Source organism: Tamandua tetradactyla, chromosome 15 (assembly GCF_023851605.1).
Source record: "Tamandua tetradactyla isolate mTamTet1 chromosome 15, mTamTet1.pri, whole genome shotgun sequence".
Classification (NCBI taxonomy): Eukaryota; Metazoa; Chordata; class Mammalia; order Pilosa; family Myrmecophagidae; genus Tamandua; species Tamandua tetradactyla.
The window spans coordinates 73415607-73435073 of NC_135341.1; the positions used below are offsets into that span (position 1 = coordinate 73415607).

General features: G+C 35.2%; 1 protein-coding gene across 3 annotated transcripts in view; it reads right to left on the bottom strand.

The window, feature by feature from the left end:
* Positions 1 to 684: 684 nt before the first annotated feature.
* Positions 685 to 19467, bottom strand: part of CAPN7 (calpain 7) — a 55403-nt gene continuing 36620 nt past the window's right edge. The window contains exons 12-20 of one of the 3 annotated variants that reach the window (XM_077130088.1): positions 18408 to 18552; positions 18183 to 18282; positions 17755 to 17890; positions 17076 to 17151; positions 13453 to 13598; positions 12595 to 12657; positions 11918 to 12048; positions 3181 to 3273; positions 687 to 3042 (exon numbers count right to left, since the gene is read on the bottom strand). In XM_077130088.1, coding sequence (XP_076986203.1) covers positions 2898 to 3042; positions 3181 to 3273; positions 11918 to 12048; positions 12595 to 12657; positions 13453 to 13598; positions 17076 to 17151; positions 17755 to 17890; positions 18183 to 18282; positions 18408 to 18552 — 1035 coding nt within the window. In that variant the 3' untranslated portion in view covers positions 687 to 2897. Of the gene's footprint in view, positions 3043 to 3180; positions 3274 to 11917; positions 12049 to 12594; positions 12658 to 13452; positions 13599 to 17075; positions 17152 to 17754; positions 17891 to 18182; positions 18283 to 18407; positions 18553 to 19467 lie in introns of all 3 variants that reach the window. The other 2 variants (XM_077130087.1, XM_077130089.1) reach the window with 2 other exon arrangements.

Sequence of the window (19467 nt, forward strand, 5' to 3'; positions counted from 1 at the left end):
ATCCCAGTAACTTAAGCGTTCCATTTTTCCTGCTACTAAAGCCTAGCAATGAGGAGACATGGTGGCAGAGAAATAAAAATAAGGTGCCAGTACGAGAGAAGTGGTTCCCAACATCAGCTGCATATCGAAAGTTAGGGAGGGTAAATGCTGCTGTCTGGGTTTCATCCCCAGAGACTGAGTTAACTGACTTGGGGCACACTTGGTCATGGTCACGAGACGTTTTTTTTTTAAAGCTCTTCAGGGGTTCTAATGTGCAGCCATGGTTGCAAATCAAATGGTGATTTATTCTGGATCCTTTCTCTGGTAGAAATGTTATAGTGGCTAGGGTTTTTTTGTATGCTGTATGGTGGGGTCACATTTCATTATATTTCCATGTGAGTATCCTGTTATTGTAGCACCATTTGTTGAATTGTTTTTGTTTTGTTTTGCTTTTTTCCGGGGGGGGGGGAAGTGCATGGACCACAAATCAAACCTGGGTCTCCTGCATGGCAGGTTTGAATCTACCACCGAACTATCCTTGAACCCCCATAGTGCTAGATTTTTAATCTGTGCATTTCATATTACAGCAGACTGCAGGAAAAAGTGAATGGTCAACAATCACAATGATTAAAACAGACATTAATTCAGAAAAGATAACCTTTGCAATATCAAATATGCATGTTTAACTTAAGTAGTTAATATCTCATCTAGAAAAGTCTGTTTAAAAGAAGGACTGGTAGTATACTTGAATTCTACTAGTGACCATGATACACTGAGGTTTACCTTGAATTACTGTTAGCTAAAACTGTTTTCTGCAATTGAAGCATTGCTTTTTTTTTCCCTAGAAAAAAAAAATACCATCTGGAAAAGCAGCCAGAAATGGAATGGTTTAAAAGTGTTCATAACAGTGTTTCTCAGAGGAGTGTTCAGAATCTGTGCTAATAATGTCTGGTGAATTTCTGGCTCAGTTTGTTATGCAGAATGGACTGTACCTTAAATTTGTCTTCTGAACCTTCTCTGAATCTCTGTATAAGCATGTGACTGATGGTGAAATCAGAAACCTGAGCCATCCTCAACCTCCTCTATCTCCTTTTACCAATTCCTGACAAATGTTTCCTGTTTCATATCTATCCCAACTGTTACAATTTAAAACCTCAGAAGGGCCTGGATTGTGTTTTCTATATCTTTAATACTTCCCTATCTCCAACCCATCCAGTGTGGTTATTGTCCTAAAACACAGGTCTTCCTTGTTGCATCTGGGTACATGCTTTAGCTACAAAAAGGAGCAGAGTAGCCGAGGGCTTTGGATAGACTGCTTGTAAACCTGGAGCAAGATCTTTAATCTTTCTAGGCCTGTTTTTCAGCTGTAGAATGGAAATAATACCTATACTTGATATTCAGCTTTGTGAAGAGTAAAAGGAAAAATATACGTATTTGGGCATGTGGTAAACACTAAATCACTGCTGGCTACTATGTAGTCTGTCTTTTAAAGTGCCACCTTCAAGGTTCAAGTTAAATGATCACTTTTTCAAATAAGTCTATGTACTGGCCCAGCTAAAAATTAATTGTTCCCTCACTTATCCATTTGTAGCAATGTATTTGGACCTCTAAAGGCCTTAGAAAATTAGTCAAGTTAATCCGCCTAAAACTAATATGCTAAAATTGAAAGCATTAAATATTTGCCAAGGTGAAATCTCATTGGTATCATAATCATCACAGGTATTTTTGCTGAAGCATGGATTTTCATGCAACTCTGTTTTTAATATCTCTTTTTTTGATGAAACACATCTTTTAATAATACACTTCTTAAACTATGCAGTTTTTTCCATAAGTGTAAACATTTTATTTCAATTAAAGGTAGTATGAAATACAAAATGAGTTTAATAATTATAAAGTAGAGACAATGAAAACCCCAACTCATTAATTTTCAGAGTTTTAAAATCTTAGGTATCAATTTGTTCTGATGTATCTTTTATGTAAACAGCTGGGAATTTACACATGATACTGTTATCTTGGCCATTCAATTTCCTTTTTCTGAATGCTATATAACCTAACCATCATATATTAAATTCTTGATTGTATTTTTTCCCAAGTTTTGTTATCATAAAGAGCAATGAACTATAATAGAGCAATTTTAAAAAGACAACAAAAACTGACTGTAATGTCTCAGGAGATTACTACTTTCAATCAACCTGATAAAACATAAAAACTTCACTGGTGTACATACCTTGGTTTTCCTTATGTGAGTCAATGGGAGATAAGTATTGAGAACTGCAACAACCAGTTCTTAAGCATGAGCATCTTCATGCTACATTAATTAGTACTTCTTAAAGCTTTATTCTTTGATAACACTTGGGCAACAAATATTTTAAGATCATCAATGCAGACTTAAAAATCTGGTTATGGTGACATGATTCACTTGGTTACCAGTTGCCCAAGATGTACAGTGGAGTCACAGCACAAACAGATTTAACTTACGACATGCTCTGAAAAAAGAAAAATAAGCTAATATTTTAGGACACTATACCAACTCTCACCATTCATGAATCTGTATCCCTTATCTTCCTCATTTGGTCTCAGTTCCCTTGCCTCTTAGCAAAGGCATCTGATAATGCAGACTGAGTGTAAGTCTATTTAATGATACATACTTTTTTTATACAACATGGGCCCCTAAAAGCAAGCCAATGCTATATATACTCAAAACCAGATAAACTGTACTTCTGGATGACTTAGGGTAATTCTGACTATACACAATTCTCACGAAACACCCTGACTTGAGTACCAGATTCCACTGCAACATGGTTTTAGAGATTTAATTAAATTCTGATTGTTGTGTTTAGTGCTCACAGATTTGTGTTCTCCGTTGAAGAGTTCGTATTTGGTAACTATAAAACCCAGTAATTGCTGAAATTTCTTCATCACTGAAGTTGTGTTGTCTTGATGGGTATAATACTATTCAAGTCCAGGAAAAAGGGTCCTTCTTGTTTAGGCAAAAAAGTACTGGGAATGATATTGTAGATACCAGCAGGTATATTTTCAAATTCCAGGTAGCAAAACCCACACCTATATTCAGGGAAAATGAGAATAAGGTTTATGGATGATGATGTTACAAAAGGTAGAGCAAAAATTACAATTACTTTCTTTGGTTTCCCAAAAAAAAAAAAAGTAAAGTATAAACTGGATGTCAAGGACCAATATTACCTATAGTCGCCACTAGATTTCCTCTGAAAACCATGGGAACCAGGGTCTCCCACCATAGAAACTGTTACAACCTCAAATCCAACACTATATTGCCTGGCGTTAAAAAGAGAAAAAATTACTGCTATTGTTAAATAGTCTCAAATAAATGCATTATTTAAAATAACTATATCTAAAGTACAGATGGCACTATTAAATCAACTATATATGACTTCTAAAGCTTCAATAAGACAACACGTGGAAACATGCATATTATTTCTACTCTTAATTATACAAAATATCATTTTTCTAAGTTACTTGAAGCCATAAAGACTAATACTGTATTAAACTAGCTTTAAAAAGTTTGTTTCTTTGGCTTCCCAAGGAATAATGTAAATTTAATACACAATATATTTTCATAGTAATAGGCTGAAACAATAGAGCAGGAGAAAAAGCCTGGAAAGAAAATCTAAATTTACAGAAGCAATTAACATATGATAGACATGGCAAAAATTATGGAATATAAAAAACCATAAAAGAACTAAAAGAAAATTCTGGGAAAATTTATTTGATATTGGGATTGTTCTGCCACCAGCAAAACAAAGCCAGAGAAAAATATCAGATTGCATTAAATGAAAATATTTTTCTATGCTCCCTTCCCCCCAAAAATGAACAATCTGGGAAGAATATTTGCAAATACATGATGGCATTAATCCCCTTACGTACCTTTGCCTAGAAATTAAATACTGAAAGAGCAATTAGATGCCATATTTCACCTATCAAACAGGTAAAGGTTTTTAAAAAGCTGTGGAAAAATAGTTTAATCGGATTACTTCCTTTCAACCAAACTGTAAGGCAAGCTAAATTAAGCCTAGCTTTATCCAGAAACAAGTACTACTTTAATTTGCATTCTCTGTATTTTCATAAACTTTTAAATTTGTGAAATATCTCCTGGTGGATCAAGATGGTGGTGTAAGATGCTCCAGGATGCCATCCCCACAAAGAATCTCTGAACAATTAGCAAAAGTTGGCAGAAGCCATCCTCCTCAAAACTCCAGAAAACAGAGTTGCACGATTTGAGTGAGGACTGAGTCAAGAAAACACAGCTTTAAAAATGGAAGGAGAAGCTCATGGCAGGCACCCTGCTGGCCCCTTCCCCAACTCCTCCCCGGCTTGGTGTGGAGCCAGCCTGGCCTTGTTCTGGAGGGAGCAGAATAATTGCCATGTGCATACTGGGGTGCCTGTATGTCAGTATTAATCTGCTGGGTGGCAGCATAAAAGACTGTACCAGGAAATTCTTCTTAGGCTTACCCTTCCAGGCCTTCTCCGGAGAAAAGAAGCAACTTTCAGACAGCTAAAGCAGTTCAAGAAACAATTAAGTCAAAGTGGCCTGGGGCAAAGGATTACCTGCTTTAAGTCATATATTAGAGGACCAAGGAAGGGGAGAAAGTCTGTTTCATAGGGAGTATGTACAGTGTGCAAGAAAAGATGACAGGACAAGGAAACAGGAAATGATGGCCTGTCCAAAGGAACAAAGATAATAAAACAAGATCTAAGACTAGAAAGAAGACAAGACTTAGGACATACTGGACAAAGCCTTAAAAAGAAGTTCATGGAGATAAAGGACAACACAGGGTTGAAGGACTAAAGATATTAGGAAAACAATGAATGAACAATAAGAGAATCTCAACAGAGAGAGAAAAATTTTAAAAAGAAACCAAACAGAAATAAATACTGGAGTTGAAGACTGTGATAACTGAAATGAAAAATTCCTTAGAGGGATACAATAGCAGATTGAAACTGGCAGAAGGATGAATCAGTGAACTTGAAGACAAGACACCTGAAATGGCTCAGGCTGAGGGGCAGAAAGAAAAAAGAATGAAAAAATGAACAGAGCTTAAGAGACATCGTTAAATGTACCAAAATATACATTAGAGAGTCCCAGAAGGAAAAGAGAAATAAAAGGGCAGAAGGAATATGCAGAGAAATAATGGCAGAAAACTTCCCAAATTTAATGAAAGATATGAACATGCATATTCCAGAAGCGTAACAAACCCCACACAGTATAAACTTGAAGACAACCACATCTACACACACAGGAGTTGAATACTAAGGACAAGGAGAGAGTTCCAAAAGCCGTAAGAGAAAAACATGTATGTACAACGGAGTACCAATAAGATGAAGAGCCGAAAGAAAACAACTGCTGACCAAGAATTTTGTATCCGTGATCCTGTCTTTCAAAAATGAGGGAGAGATTATGACAATTCCAGATAAACAAAAGCAGAAGGAGTTGATCACCACTAGATCTGCTCTCAGGCAATTCTAAAAGGAGTTATTCAGACCAAAAAGAAAGGACACTCCACAGTGGACTGAAGCAGCATAGAGAAATAAAGATCTCCAGTAAAGGTAACCATATGGGTAATCATAAATGCCAGTACTATTATATAATATTTTTTGGTATAGAGTTCTACTTTTTTTACTTCTTACAGGTTCTGAAATACAAATGCATAAAAAGTCATGATAAACTATGGTTCTGTATGGATCGATATTATAAACAATATGTAAAGATATCTACAGCAAATAAAAAAAGGCAGGGAGATGGAAGGGTAAATAAATCATGTATGTGTATGCTACTGAAATTAAGTTGGTACCAAATCAAATGTGACTGGTATAGATTTGGGATGCTAAAGTTTAGTCCTATGGTAAAAAGAAAATATTTGAAAAATATATACAGAAAGAACTGAGATGGGTCTCAAAATGGTTCAATAGAAAATTCAAATAAATATAAAAGCAAGCATTAATGTAATAACTGAGGGATAAAAAAGAAATAAGACAAAGACCAAAGAGCAAAATGACAGAAGAAAGGCCTGCATTATAAACAGTTACTTAAAATCTAAGTAGATTAACTCTCCAGTCAAAAGGCAGAGACTGGTAGAATGGATAAAAAAGCATGAGTCAATGATAACACTGCTTATAAGAGACTCACCTTAAATTAAAAAACAGAAGTTAGCTGAAAGTAAGAGAGTGGAAAAAATGTACCTTGCAAATAGTAACCAAAAGAGAGCTGGGGTAGATAGCATAACAGATAAAATAGACTTTAAGCCAAAAACTGTTATGAGGGACAAAGGGACAAAGAAGGTCACTATATATTCATAAAGGCATCTATTCAACAAGAAGATACAACAATATATATGCACCTAATGGCAGAGCCCTAAAATATATGAAGCAAATATTGACAGACTAGATGGGAGAAACAGACAAGTTTACATAAACAGCAGGAGACTTCAATATACCACTTTTAATAATGGATAGGACATCTAGACAGAAGGTCAATAAGGACACAGAAGGCTTGAACAATATTATAAACCCAGCAGATCTAACAGGCATATATACAGCACTTCACAAAAGGGCAACAAATACACATTCTCCTCTAATGAACATGGATCATTCACCAAGGCAGACCACATATTAGGTTACAAAACAAGTCTCAATAAATTAAAAAATACTGAAATCATACAACGTATCTTTTCCAACCACAATGGAATGATGCTAAATATCAAGAACAGAGGGAGAACTGGAAAATTCACAAGTACACGGCATTCAACATACTCTTGAACAATGAATGGGTCAAAGAAGAAATCGTAAGGGAAATTAGGAAATATCTGCAAGCAAATGAACATGAAAACACAACATACCCAAAATTACAAAATGCAGCTAGCGGAGTGCTGAGTAGGAAATTTATGGCTTTAAATGTTTACATATTAAAGGAAGAAAGATCTCAAATTAGAAACCTAAAACTTAATGGAGGAACTAAAAAAAAAGTAGAGCAAACTGAAATGAGCAGAAGGAAAGAAAGAAAAAAGAGCAAAGATAAATGAAATAGAGGATTAAAAAACAACAGAATCAATGAAACCAAAAACTGATTCTTTGAAAAGATCAAACTGAGACACCTGTAGCTAGACTAAGAGGCCACAAATAACTAAAATCAGAAAAGGAGAGAAATTACTACTCACACCAAAGATGTAAGAAGGATTATAGGAAAATACTCTGAACAACTAACTGTATGACAATAAATTAGGCACCCTAGATGAAATGGACAAATTCCTGGAAACACACAAATCACCTACACTGACACAACTATAAACAGAAGATCTCAACAGGACAATGACGAAGATTTTGAATCAGTAATCAAAAATCTTCCAACAAAGAAAACCCAGGGCTGGATGGCTTCACAGGTGAACTTTAGCAAACATTCCAAGAAAAATGAACAACTATCCTGTTCAAACTCTTCTCAAAAATTGAAGAGGGGACACCCCTTACTTTCATTACATGAAGCCAACTTCACATAAATGCCAAAGCCAGATAAAGACACCATAGGAAACAAACAAATCAGTATTCCTGATGACCATAACGTGTAAAACTCCTCAACAAAATACTAGCAAATGGAAATCCAACAACACATTTAAAGAATTATACAACATGACTAAGTTGGATTTATCTCAGGTATGCCAGGGTGATTCAACATAAGAAAGGCAATTAATGTAATACACCACATTAATAGAATGAAGGGGGAAAAAAACTAACACACGATCATCTCAACTGACGAAGAAAAGGTATTCTGACAAAATCCAGCAACCCTTCTAAATGAAAACAAGGAATAGAAGAAAACTCACTTAATATGGCAAAAGGCATGTGATGGTTTGAAGCTGTCATGTACCCCAGAGAAGATCATGTTCTTAAAGCTAGTTCATTCTCGTGGGTGTAGACTTATTGTGGGTGGGACCGTTTGATTAGGTTATTCAGTTGAGTCGTGCTCCTCTTACTGGAGGCTTTTATAAGAAGCTGAGAAAGAAGGACTCAAAGCTGAGAGAAAACCATGGAAGTCAGAAGCTGGAAGCAACAAAACTGCAAGAGAGGGGAGAGACCAGCAGATGCCATGTGCCTTGCCATCTGACAGAGGAGTCCAGATATTGTCTGATGATGCCTTGATTAGGCGTTTTCACGGCATCAGAACTATGTAAGCTTGTAAGTTAATAAATGCTCATTGTTAAAAGCCAGCCCAGGGCGGGCCGCGGTGGCTCAGCGGGCAAGAGTGCTTGCCTGCCGTGCCGGAGGACCCCGGTTCGATTCCCGGCCCCAGCCCATGTAAAAAACAAACAAACAAACAAAATATAATAAAACAAGAAAATGTTTAAAGATGTTTCCCTTCCTTCCTTCCATCCTTCCTTCCTTCTCTGTCTTTCCTTCCCTTCCTCCCTCTCTCAAAAAAAAAAAAAAAAAAAAAAAAAAGCCAGCCCACTTCTGGTATATTGCATTTCTGCAACTTTAGCAGAGTAAAACAGGACATAAGTGAAAAACCCACCACTAACATCGGAATGGTGAAAGAACGACAGTTTTCTCTCTAGGATGAGAAACAAGACAAGGATGCCCACTGTTACCACTGTTCTCAACACTGAACTGGAAGCTTTAGCCAGTGCAAAGAAAAGGAAATAAAGGCATCCAAACTGAAGGGAAGGAAAACTTTCTCTGTTTGCAGATAACACGATCCTATGTACAGAAAATCCTGAAAAAGCCACCACAAACTTACTAGAGCTAATCAATGAATTCAGCAAACTGGTGGAGTGCAAGATCAACAAGCAAGAATCAGTATTGTTTCTACACACTAGTAATGAACAAGCTGAAGAGGAAATAACAAAAATTCTATTTACAAAAGCAACTACAAGAATAAAAATCTAGGAGGAAATTTAACCAAGGCTGTAAAGGACTTATACACAGAACACTACAGAACATTGCTAAAATAAATCAAAGACCTAACTAAATGGAAGGACATTCTATGTTCATGTACTGAAAAGTAAATAGTTAGGTGCCAAACCTGAAAGTAATTTGCAGATTCCACACAATCCCAATAAAAATTTCAGCAACTTTTTTTTGAAGAAATGGAAAAGTCAATCATCAAATTTATACAGAAGGGTAAGGGGCCCTGAATAGCCAAATCCATCTTTAAAAAGAACAAAGTTGGAGGACTCATATACTTCCTGATTTCAAACCTCATTATAAAGCTACAGTAAATAAAAAGCATACTACTGGCACAAGGACAGACACAAAGATGAACTGAAACAAACTGAGAGGTCAAAAAGTAACCCTCACATCTATAGCCAATTGATTTTTGGCAAGAGTGCAAAGTCCACTCAGTCCACTCAATGGGGAAGGAACAGTCTCTTCAACAAATGGTGCTGGGAAAACTGGATACCCAATATGCAAAAGAATGCAGATGAAGCCCCATCACACATCATACTCAAAAATGAATTCAGAATGGGTGGAGGACCGAAACATAAGAAACAAAATATAAAACTCCTAGTAGAAAACGTAGCGAAGCATCTTCAGGACCTTGTGCTGGGCAATGGTTTCTTAGTGTTTAAACAAAAGCATGAGCAACAAAAGAAAAGATATATGAATGGTACTTAATCAAAATTTTTAAAATTTATGCATAAAAGAACTTCATTATGAAAGTAAAAAAGACAACCTACAGAATAGGAAAAAAGTATTTGGAAACCACATATCTGATAAAGGTTTAATTTTTAGAATATATAAAGAAATCTTACAACTCAACAACAAAAAGACAACCCAATTAAATATGGACAAAAGACTTGAATAGATATTTCTTCAGAGAAGATATACAAATGGCCAGAAAGTACATGAAAAGATGCTCAATATCATTAGCCATTAGGGAAATGCAAACCAAAATCACAATGAGATGCCATTTTACATTCACTAGAATGGCTATTTTAAAAGCATGGAAAATAAGTGTTGGAGAGGATGCGGAGGAATAGGAATACTCATTCACTGATGGTGGGACTGTAAAATGCTGCAACCACTGTGGGAGACAGTTTGGCAGTTCATAGAAAGTTAAGTATATAATTACCTTATGACTTAGCAATTTCACTGCTGGAGATGTATTATACTCAAAAGAACTGAAAGCAGGGATTGGACCAGATAGTTGCATACCAACGTTCACAGCAGCAGTACTCACAATCGCCGTATGATGGAAGCAACCCAAGTGTCCCATCAACAAAGTAGAGAAACAAAATGCGGCATACTGGGCGGGCCGCGGTGGCTCAGCGGGCAAGAGTGCTTGCCTGCCGTGCCGGAGGACCCCGGTTCGATTCCCGGCCCCAGCCCATGTAACAAACAAACAAACAAACAAAATATAATAAAACAAGAAAATGTTTAAAAATGTTTCCCTTTCTTCCTCCCTTCCTTCCTTCTCTGTCTTTCCTTCCTTTCCTCCCTCTCTCTTTAAAAAAAAAAAAAAAAAAAAAATGCGGCATACACATAACAATGGAATATTATTCAGCCAAAATAAAAGGAATGAAGTTCTGATTCTTGTTGACAAAATGGATAAATCTTGAAGATATGTTGCGTGAAATAAGCCAGTCACAAAAGGACAAAATTGCATGATCTCACTAACATGAAATAATTAGAATAAGCAAATTCCGTAAGTTTAGAAGCAAGAATACAGGTTGTCAGAGGTTGGGGTGGGGTAGGGAATGGGAAGTTAAATGTTAATTGGTACAGAATTTCGTTTTGGAGTGATAGAAAAGTTTTAAAATGGATGGTGATGATGGTAGCACAATATTGTGAGTGTAATTAACACCACTGGATTATGTATTTGAATGTGGTTAAAAGGGAAATTTTAGGTTTTATATATGTTCCTAGAATAAAATTTTTTTAAAAATCCCCAAACTACCGGATTGTATAACACGTTGAACCCTAATGTAAACTATGAACCATAGTTAAGATTTTAATTATAGTAATATCCTCTCATCAACTATAACAAAGATGCCATACTAACGCAAAGTATAATAATGGGGGGTGTATAGGGGAACTATATCTTTTCTGCATGATTCTTCTGTTAATATACAATTTTTCTAACTGAAAAAACCGTGAAAGATGGCACAAAGTATACAAAGCATAAATATAAGGCTTAACAATAAATTTGTAAAGTAAATGAATACCTGGCAGCATAGAAATCTTTTGTATATTCCTTTCTGATCACATCTGTCTCCCACAAAACTAACTTTTATGGTAATAATTTTCTTGTTTTACTTTATAGTTTTGCCAGCTAAGTGTACGTACTTAAATGACAACACACAGTTTATTCTTTTATATGTGGCTTTTCCTGCTCAGCAGTGGTTTTCAGATTTTTTTTTAAAAAGAAGCTATAATTCATTTTCAATATGCTATACTCTATTATATGACCACTTCATAATCTTAAATGGTGTTAGTGAATATTTGGGTGATTTCCAGTTTTGGGCTATTACAATGGCTTCCTGGCCATTTGGACTGCCTCTTTTGTGATAAGCTTGTTCAAATTTTTGTTCATTTTTAAAACAATACAGACTTTCTTATTAATACAGCATATTTATGAATCTTTCTATGTGCTCTTTTTGTCTTGTTTAAGAAGGCTAAGGTATCGCCTACATTCTAAAAGGTAGGTTTGCCTTGTACATTTAGGTCTGCAATCTAACTGAAATTGATTTTTTAGATATGATGTAAAGTAGGGGTCCTTTTTTATAGGGATATTCAAATGTTCCAGTACCATTTACTGAAAGTACTCTCCTTTGACCTCTTCTCTGCAATGTTATCTTTATCAAAAATCAAGTGCCCATATATGCATAGTCTGTTTCTAAACCCTATTCTGTTCCACTAAACTAATTTAAAATATAGCAACATTAATTTAAGAAAGTTACTCATCACAAACCTTGGTCCTCTTAGCTCAATAAGTAACGGCCCAGTCTTTTCTATGTGAAATTGGTAGATGGGGTTATTTTTGTGCGTCTCTTGGAAATTTCCACATCCTCCAGCACTCTGACCACTCCACTTTCCATTAATCTAATAAAGCAAAGTTTCTGCATTAATAAAATTTCACATTCTCAAATTCCACTTTAAAGACAAAAATCCTTTGTACTTAAAACAAAAAACAAAATCGCCCACAACTATGCACTCTGTGACTCTATTCTGTCTCATCTCTCTAGTCTTTATTTGGCTTTGAGAGTTAATATAACTACATTTCAGCCAGGTGGCTTTACTGCACTGAGCTTCAATCTCCATCTCTGCCAAGAATTTACCTTCAAATATTCCTCTCCTTATTCATCCCACCTTGCAAAGTTGCTCCCATGTTCTACTCTGTTCACTCACGTGGACTTCCCATCAACCAAGGCTTGTATTAATCTTTCTCTAAATTTCTCCATTTCTTCCTATAGATTCACTTTATGCTGTTCATGTGAAGATCTTGTCTTTCAACCCTTTGTACTCCTGTTAAGCCCCAGAACTTTTTAATTACTTAAGAAATTGTTAAGTGTGAAGAATAAAACAAAAAAAGGGAAAGGAAATTCAAACATTAGAATGCTGAGATTAAGACCCAGAGAATTTTCTTACCCGTTTTGATAAGGTATATGGTGAAGGAATCTTTGAAAAAGTAAAACTGCATGCTGAATACACCTAGATTCAAAGAAAATTTATTACACTGACAAACTTTATGCTTATAAAAACATCAATGTGACAAAAGGATATAACAAAAAACTAAAAAAGATTAGTTGGCATATATATAAAAGTCATTATTCTATAGACAGTATGATAGCAAGTGACATTTAATGAACTAGAAACTGGTCTTGTCTTTGCTTTCTGTGCCACCGTGTCTGACTTGAGACAAATCACAATCTCTCCAGGTCTTAGCTTCTGTATCTTAAGAATGAAGTGGTGGAAGCAGCTCCCTAAAGTCCCTTTCAACACTAAAAATCTTCTTTTAGCGTTGAGCCTTTTATCTCTGGCAAATCATTGCAGAACAAAATTACAATGACCTTACCGGCTATCTGAGAGCAACTTTTTAATAAATGACTGATTCCCTTTTGCTAAGTTCAAAGAGTTTTTTTTTTTTTTTAAATCAGTAAGAGTATCACGTAGGCTAAGGAGTTTTTACTGCTTGCTTTAAAATTGAATTTATTCATACGCCCATACCATATTACCTCAGGACTAAACTATTACTCTGAAAATTAATGTGATTTCAAAATCTTATTCAAACTAAAAACATTAGTTTAATTCACTTTCTAAAGGAAGCATCATAATTTAATACAGAATTTAGACAGATACATACATATGCACAAACAAAAATGTATGTTTTAGAGAACAACCAATTTTCAGAAATAAAGTTTTCCACCAGATCATCTCACTTATAAAAGAGAGCGCATTAGTACTTTATATTCTTGTGTTTTGTCACTGTATATTGGTTTTACTTACCCGGACTGTGTAATGGATTGTGTTCTGTTTTTCATACTGAGAAACCACTAATGTAAAGGTATGGGTCCCAGGTGTAGTCAGCTTTATCTTAGTCAGATAATGAGGGCTGTTAATTCGAATTCCATCAATGTATGGAGGTGGGTCAGCTGCAAACACACAAGCAGGTTTTCAGAAAAGGAGACTTCAGTTTCTTTTATAAATTAAAGTTTTATGGTTTGTGGCAGGGAAAAAAAACAAAGGGACACTGCCTTAATGGAGTCTTAAATATAATGGTGCAATTTTAAAGTATTGTAATTCATTAAATTAGCACAATTATATTTTAAATGGTTTCTAACAAGCAAAAACAATCTTGAAATTCAGTGAGGTATAGTCTCTGCTATTTGCCTTGCAATACATTTTTTTTTTCCCATAGAGGGTTTTAAGATCAGAATGTTTTTGTTTTTTTTCTTTTGGGAAAAATTTTTAAAATACAAAAATAAATAAAATTATATCTAATATTCTCCATCACTCAGAATTAACATTTTTTTTTTTTTGGTCATATTAGTTTCTTTAGAAAACAAAGTTCCTTTTAATCACCACCCTTAGTCTCATTTCCTTCCATTCTGATGGATTTGGTGGGTATCTTTTCACTTTTTTTTTTTTATATAAACACACACACAACCCTAAAATGAATAATGGAATGAATAAATACATAGTTTTCTGTGGATGCATATATCTAAAAAAAAAAAAAAGCACAAATCTTGTTTTTTCTTTCATTTTTCACTCAACATATTTTTTAGATACATATCATTCTATGGAAATATGGCTTTTTCCTTTTTAATTGCCAGCGTAATATTCCATCATATGAATCTAACACATTTTATCTATTTCACTATCAATGGATATTCAGATTGTTACAAACAGTGATGCCTGATACATTATTTGATAGTAACACATAAATCAACACTGATACAATCATTTTATGCATGCCAATTACTATATGTGATATAGACCAATGCCATACTATTTAGTTTATTTAAGAACACTGAGTAGTTTTATTAGAAAAAGTAAACATTCTAATATCTCAGACAGATATAATGCATACAGGTGGTATAACAACGTGAAGAGTAAAAGAAAAGGCTTGAATTCCAGTTCTGACTATGACAAATCTGTGATAGGTTTTTAACTTATGTCTCAGTTAAGTCTTCTGTCAAATGGGGAATAATAAGGCCTGTCTTATTTATCTTGGAATGTTGGAATGAAAATAAAGTTATAAACTTGAAAAAACTCTGGAAAGATAAAATCACTACATTTATAAAGGAAAGAGCATTGTTAAAAAAACAAAAACATAAAAAGAATAAAAAATAATTTGAAATTGAAAAGCTATATAACATTTTAATGTTGGGAATAGACTCACAATATTTGTGCTCTTTGTATAATGACCAACCTATGAAAACTAGAAAATCTGACTAGTTTAACTTAAGGTTTATCACTGGACCTACCATGCGCCATGCCTGAATTCCAGAGCCTAGGGACATCAAAGAAAAGACCCAGTGCCCGTCCTTAGCTGAGGTAAGAGTGGGTAAGAATGTCATGTTCTCTTATGATTAAATAAAAAAAAGCCCTACCAAAACCACTTTTGATCCCATCTCCCCCATCCTTAAAAGAACTGTCAATAGTTGCTTCCTTACCTCAAAATCTCTTCTCAAACCACTCCACTGGGGCTTCTAGACATGACTCTCCACCAAAACTGTTTTTTTTCCCCCCAATGTCACTAATAACAGCCAGGATGCTAAATCCAATAGTCTCTCATCTTACTTAACCTCTGAAATAGTAATGGATGCAGATATTCACTCCTCTCTTGCAATACTTTCTTTTCTTGGGTTATATGACACTTCACTCTATTGGTTTTCCTCTTATTTCATCAGTCCCTCTGTTCAAACTCTTGCTGGAAACTTTTCTTCTGCTCAACTTCAAGATGTCTGAGAGTCCAAGGGTCAGATACTAGTTATACATCCATGTATCTACAACTCTCTCCAGAGATGATTTATACAGTCTTTGTCTTCCACTGCTATCTACAGGTCCCTGACTCATTAGTCCATACCGCTAGTCATGCCTTAACTCCAGAAATCTAATAAAAAATCTAATTGCCTTCTTGGCATCTTCACACGGATATCTAATAGGTATCTAAAATTTAACAAAACCTCCGATTTTACTCCACCACAAATATATTCCCCTCTTCCCCTAAACTCTTCCCCATGTCAGTAAATGTCACTGTTTAAACCAAAAAAAAGCAATCACATTGACTCCTCTTTGCCTCCTACACCTACTTCATCAACGAGTCCTGACAAAGCTATAGAAACTCAAATCTGTCCAGTCCCTACCTTCACTTCTACTCCCTCTGTACAAACCACCATCATTTCTCACAAAAACTAACGAAATCATCTAACTGGTTTCTTTGCTTCCATTTTTGGTCCTCTCCAGTATATTCCAAAGTGATTGTTCTTCAAAAAAAAAAAAAAAGGTCAGACCATATTCTTTTCCTTACTAAAACCATCCAAATATTTCCTATTGTACTTCAAACAAAACCCCAAAGCTTTCCCGTGCTTACAGAGCCTCAAGTGATCTGACTCTTAGATATCTTTCTGACCTCTTCTCATACCATTCCTCCTCAGACCTACTGGTCTTTTTTCTGATCCTAAAGCATACCAACCTTTACTTTATCTCACTTTAGGATCCTTGCACTAGTTTTGCCCTCTGCCTCTAATGCTCTCCTCTCTATTTCTCTGCATGACGGATAACTTTGTCATTCGGAGTTCCTCTTACTCTTTCTCACAGAGGCCTTCCACAACTATCCAACCAAAGCAACCAGCTAGTCACTAATACATGGCCCAATTTTATTTCTTTATAATACATGTATCACTCTCCAATATATTTCTGTCTATCTGCCTCCCTCATTAGAACATAAACTGCATGAAAGCAGGGAGCTCTTTTGTTCCCCATGGCCTTAAACACTGCTCAATACCTCAGGAGCCTTGCAGAGAGAGATGATCACCTTTCCTGGCAGTCTGGAGATATTTTCCCGGAGATAACATTTAGGCTGAGTCTTAACTATGTCTGTTAAGCAGAATAGGGTAAAAGGGGTGTATGGGTAGAGGACAGGAAAGCAAATTCTTGGCAGAATAAACTGTGTGAAAGAGGCAACAAGGGCATGGTGTGTTCAAGATTAGGAAGTGAAAAGCTGGGGCAGGAGTTAAAAGAGGATATAAGGCCAGAGTACAAAAAGAATTATACAACATGCTAAAAATTTTAGATTTCATCCAAAAGTCCACGGAGAACCATGGAATAATTCTGATCAGAGAAAGAGACATGACTTAAGTGTTAAAAATAAAACTGATGAAAAAAAAAAAAGAAAACTGACAGCAATGTGCAAGGATGTGGAAATCCCAAATTCCAAAGGTCAATAAATTCAAACCAAACCAAAACCACAACTAGCATAGGAAACCACAAATCTGTTGTGTTTTCCAGTGACCTATCAGCATAATTATTAATTTCTGCATATTATCTACGCAAAACAAAATTTGCATTTCTCAGCTTAATCATGAAAATAAAATTTGAATGTCTGTTTGTCTGCTTAAACATACCTGGGCAATAAACTTTTTTTCCATCAGTCTTGTATACAACCATTGTGATAAATTCTCGATTGTTTGCAAAATCATCCTAAAATCACAAAGAATCCAATGTGGTTGTGAAAATGGGTTCAAAATGCTCCTTACGTAGTGTGAAATAAAAACAATTCTAACCTTAAGATAAGTATTTTTCAGCTAATTAGTGCTTTAGAAAACAGGTTCTTTGTCTAACTTAAACTCTCAGAAGATGACCACAAGGTATGAAGTAATATATTAAATAAGGGTCTAGGCTATTAAGATTAAGGTTTTCCTTCATAGAATCAGGTCTAAGGACTTAAAACCACCTGCACCCCCAGTTGTATTTCTGAACCACCACCTGCACCCCCAATTGTATTTTAATGTTAACATTACTAAGATCTAAAGTATGTATAACCAGCCTCCAAACCCTCACTGAAAAGCATTAACTTCCACACATTTTACTTCAGAGATGATTTCTGAACAAGATTTTACATGTATGATTACACATAAATTACAGATTTCCTTAGAAGAAAATACTCATTTATCTAAGAAAGTACTATTTTTAGAGCAACTATGAATGAGACAGAGACGGTTCTCAACTACGAATCTCTTTTACAACGGTCCGATGCTAGCTAAAGGAATCTCCGCAAGAGATTAAGTAGGAGCCTAGCAGTACCTTGTCTGTTATGTGTCTACTAAGTAAAATCCATACTGCAGCGCCCCCTTGTGGACACTGCACCTCCAGTTTGTATTGAGGATTGTTGGCCAGGCTATAGGCATCTTTCACAGGTCCTTGCTTAGCATCCCAAGTACTAAAAGATAAAGTCAACAAAGAAGTTGGTAATTAAATTCTCATAAACCTGATATATAATGCTATTTTTAAAATACGTTGTGTTTAAAAACAATAAGCTATTAAGTTGTTGTTTTTTATTTATATTTTTGGTATAACCAAGAAGTATAGAAAGAAAACTATTAATGTAATAATTATCTGTGGGCATGACAAAAAAGAAGGAATATTGCTTTTCCTAAATTAACTATTCTGTTTTAAATGAAAAAAATAGTAGAGACTAATACAAAGTGTATTATGAAATGTGGAAAAGTTACCTGTGAATACATGTTGATTCTTTAAAAAGACCTGGATTCCAACTCAAATAAATCACATCATAATACTGGCATAGATCATCCCAAGAAATCCAAAATATTCCTGAAAATTATATGTCTTGTTAATTAAAAAAAATCTTAATGGTAAATGACTTAACTCAGTTAAATATATTTCACATTGTTAAAGCATGCTAAATAGCTTAAAACAGAAAAGCTATATGTACATACCATTGTCTATTTTCTGAGCTGTTCGGGGATCAAAGTTTAAATATTTTTGTAACTCTGGAGTCCAGTTTTTTACATCGTTTTCACTGTATCTTCCTTTCCAACGTAAATGACTCCAAGGATTTTTCAATTGGATAAATCGCAGCCCCTGTATAAAAAGACAGGAGATAACATTAAGTGGTAAAACAATTCAGTTTACTGTAGCTTATTTTTATTAATTATATCATTATCTCTAAAAGAGGATGCCTTTTGAGTGCTATTCAATTTTTTCCCTTCCAAATTAACTTGAAATTGATAGTGTTTAATCAACCTTTTTACCAGGTCACATATCTGATCAAAAACTTTAAACAGCTACCTATTCTCTGGACCTATGTTGTCCAATACAATAGTCCACAGCCATGTGTGATTATTTAAATTCTAATTTAAATTAAAATGAAATAAAATTTAAAAATCAGTTCCTTAGTCATAGTAGCCACATTTCAAATGCTCAATGAGCCCATGTAGCCAGTAGCTAATGTGTAGGCAGCACAGACATGGAACATTTTCATCGCCACAGAATGCCCTACTGGTACTGTTCTAAGAGCATCAAGCATTTCCTATCTTTTCAAAACCCAGTTTACTCTGGTATTTTCCAGTACTCATACTGCAGGTGTCTCTGGCTCTAATCTAAACTTTCCTTTCACAATCCCATAAATAATCCTTATTCAATTTTGACTCTAAACGCAGGTACTCATGTTGGTCTCTTCTTTGGAAAGCTTTCTCTGGTTCCTTTTAGCTAAACCTCCTTTCAGATCCTCTTCAGCTTCGTCCATTACCGACTGTCTCTCAGTGAAGACTGCCAGTGAGGAAAAGTAAAAAGAACATGGACTCTGAAGTCAGAATGAAATGTAACCAAATTCCAGCTTCACCACTCATCAACTCTATGGGCTTTGGGTGGGTAGGTCATTTGCACTCTCCAACCATTTGTTTACTCATATGCAAAACTGAGGATTATAATGTCTCCCCAGGAGACTACTGAGAAGAGGAGGTGAATATTAGATTACATATGCTAAGTATCTAGCTC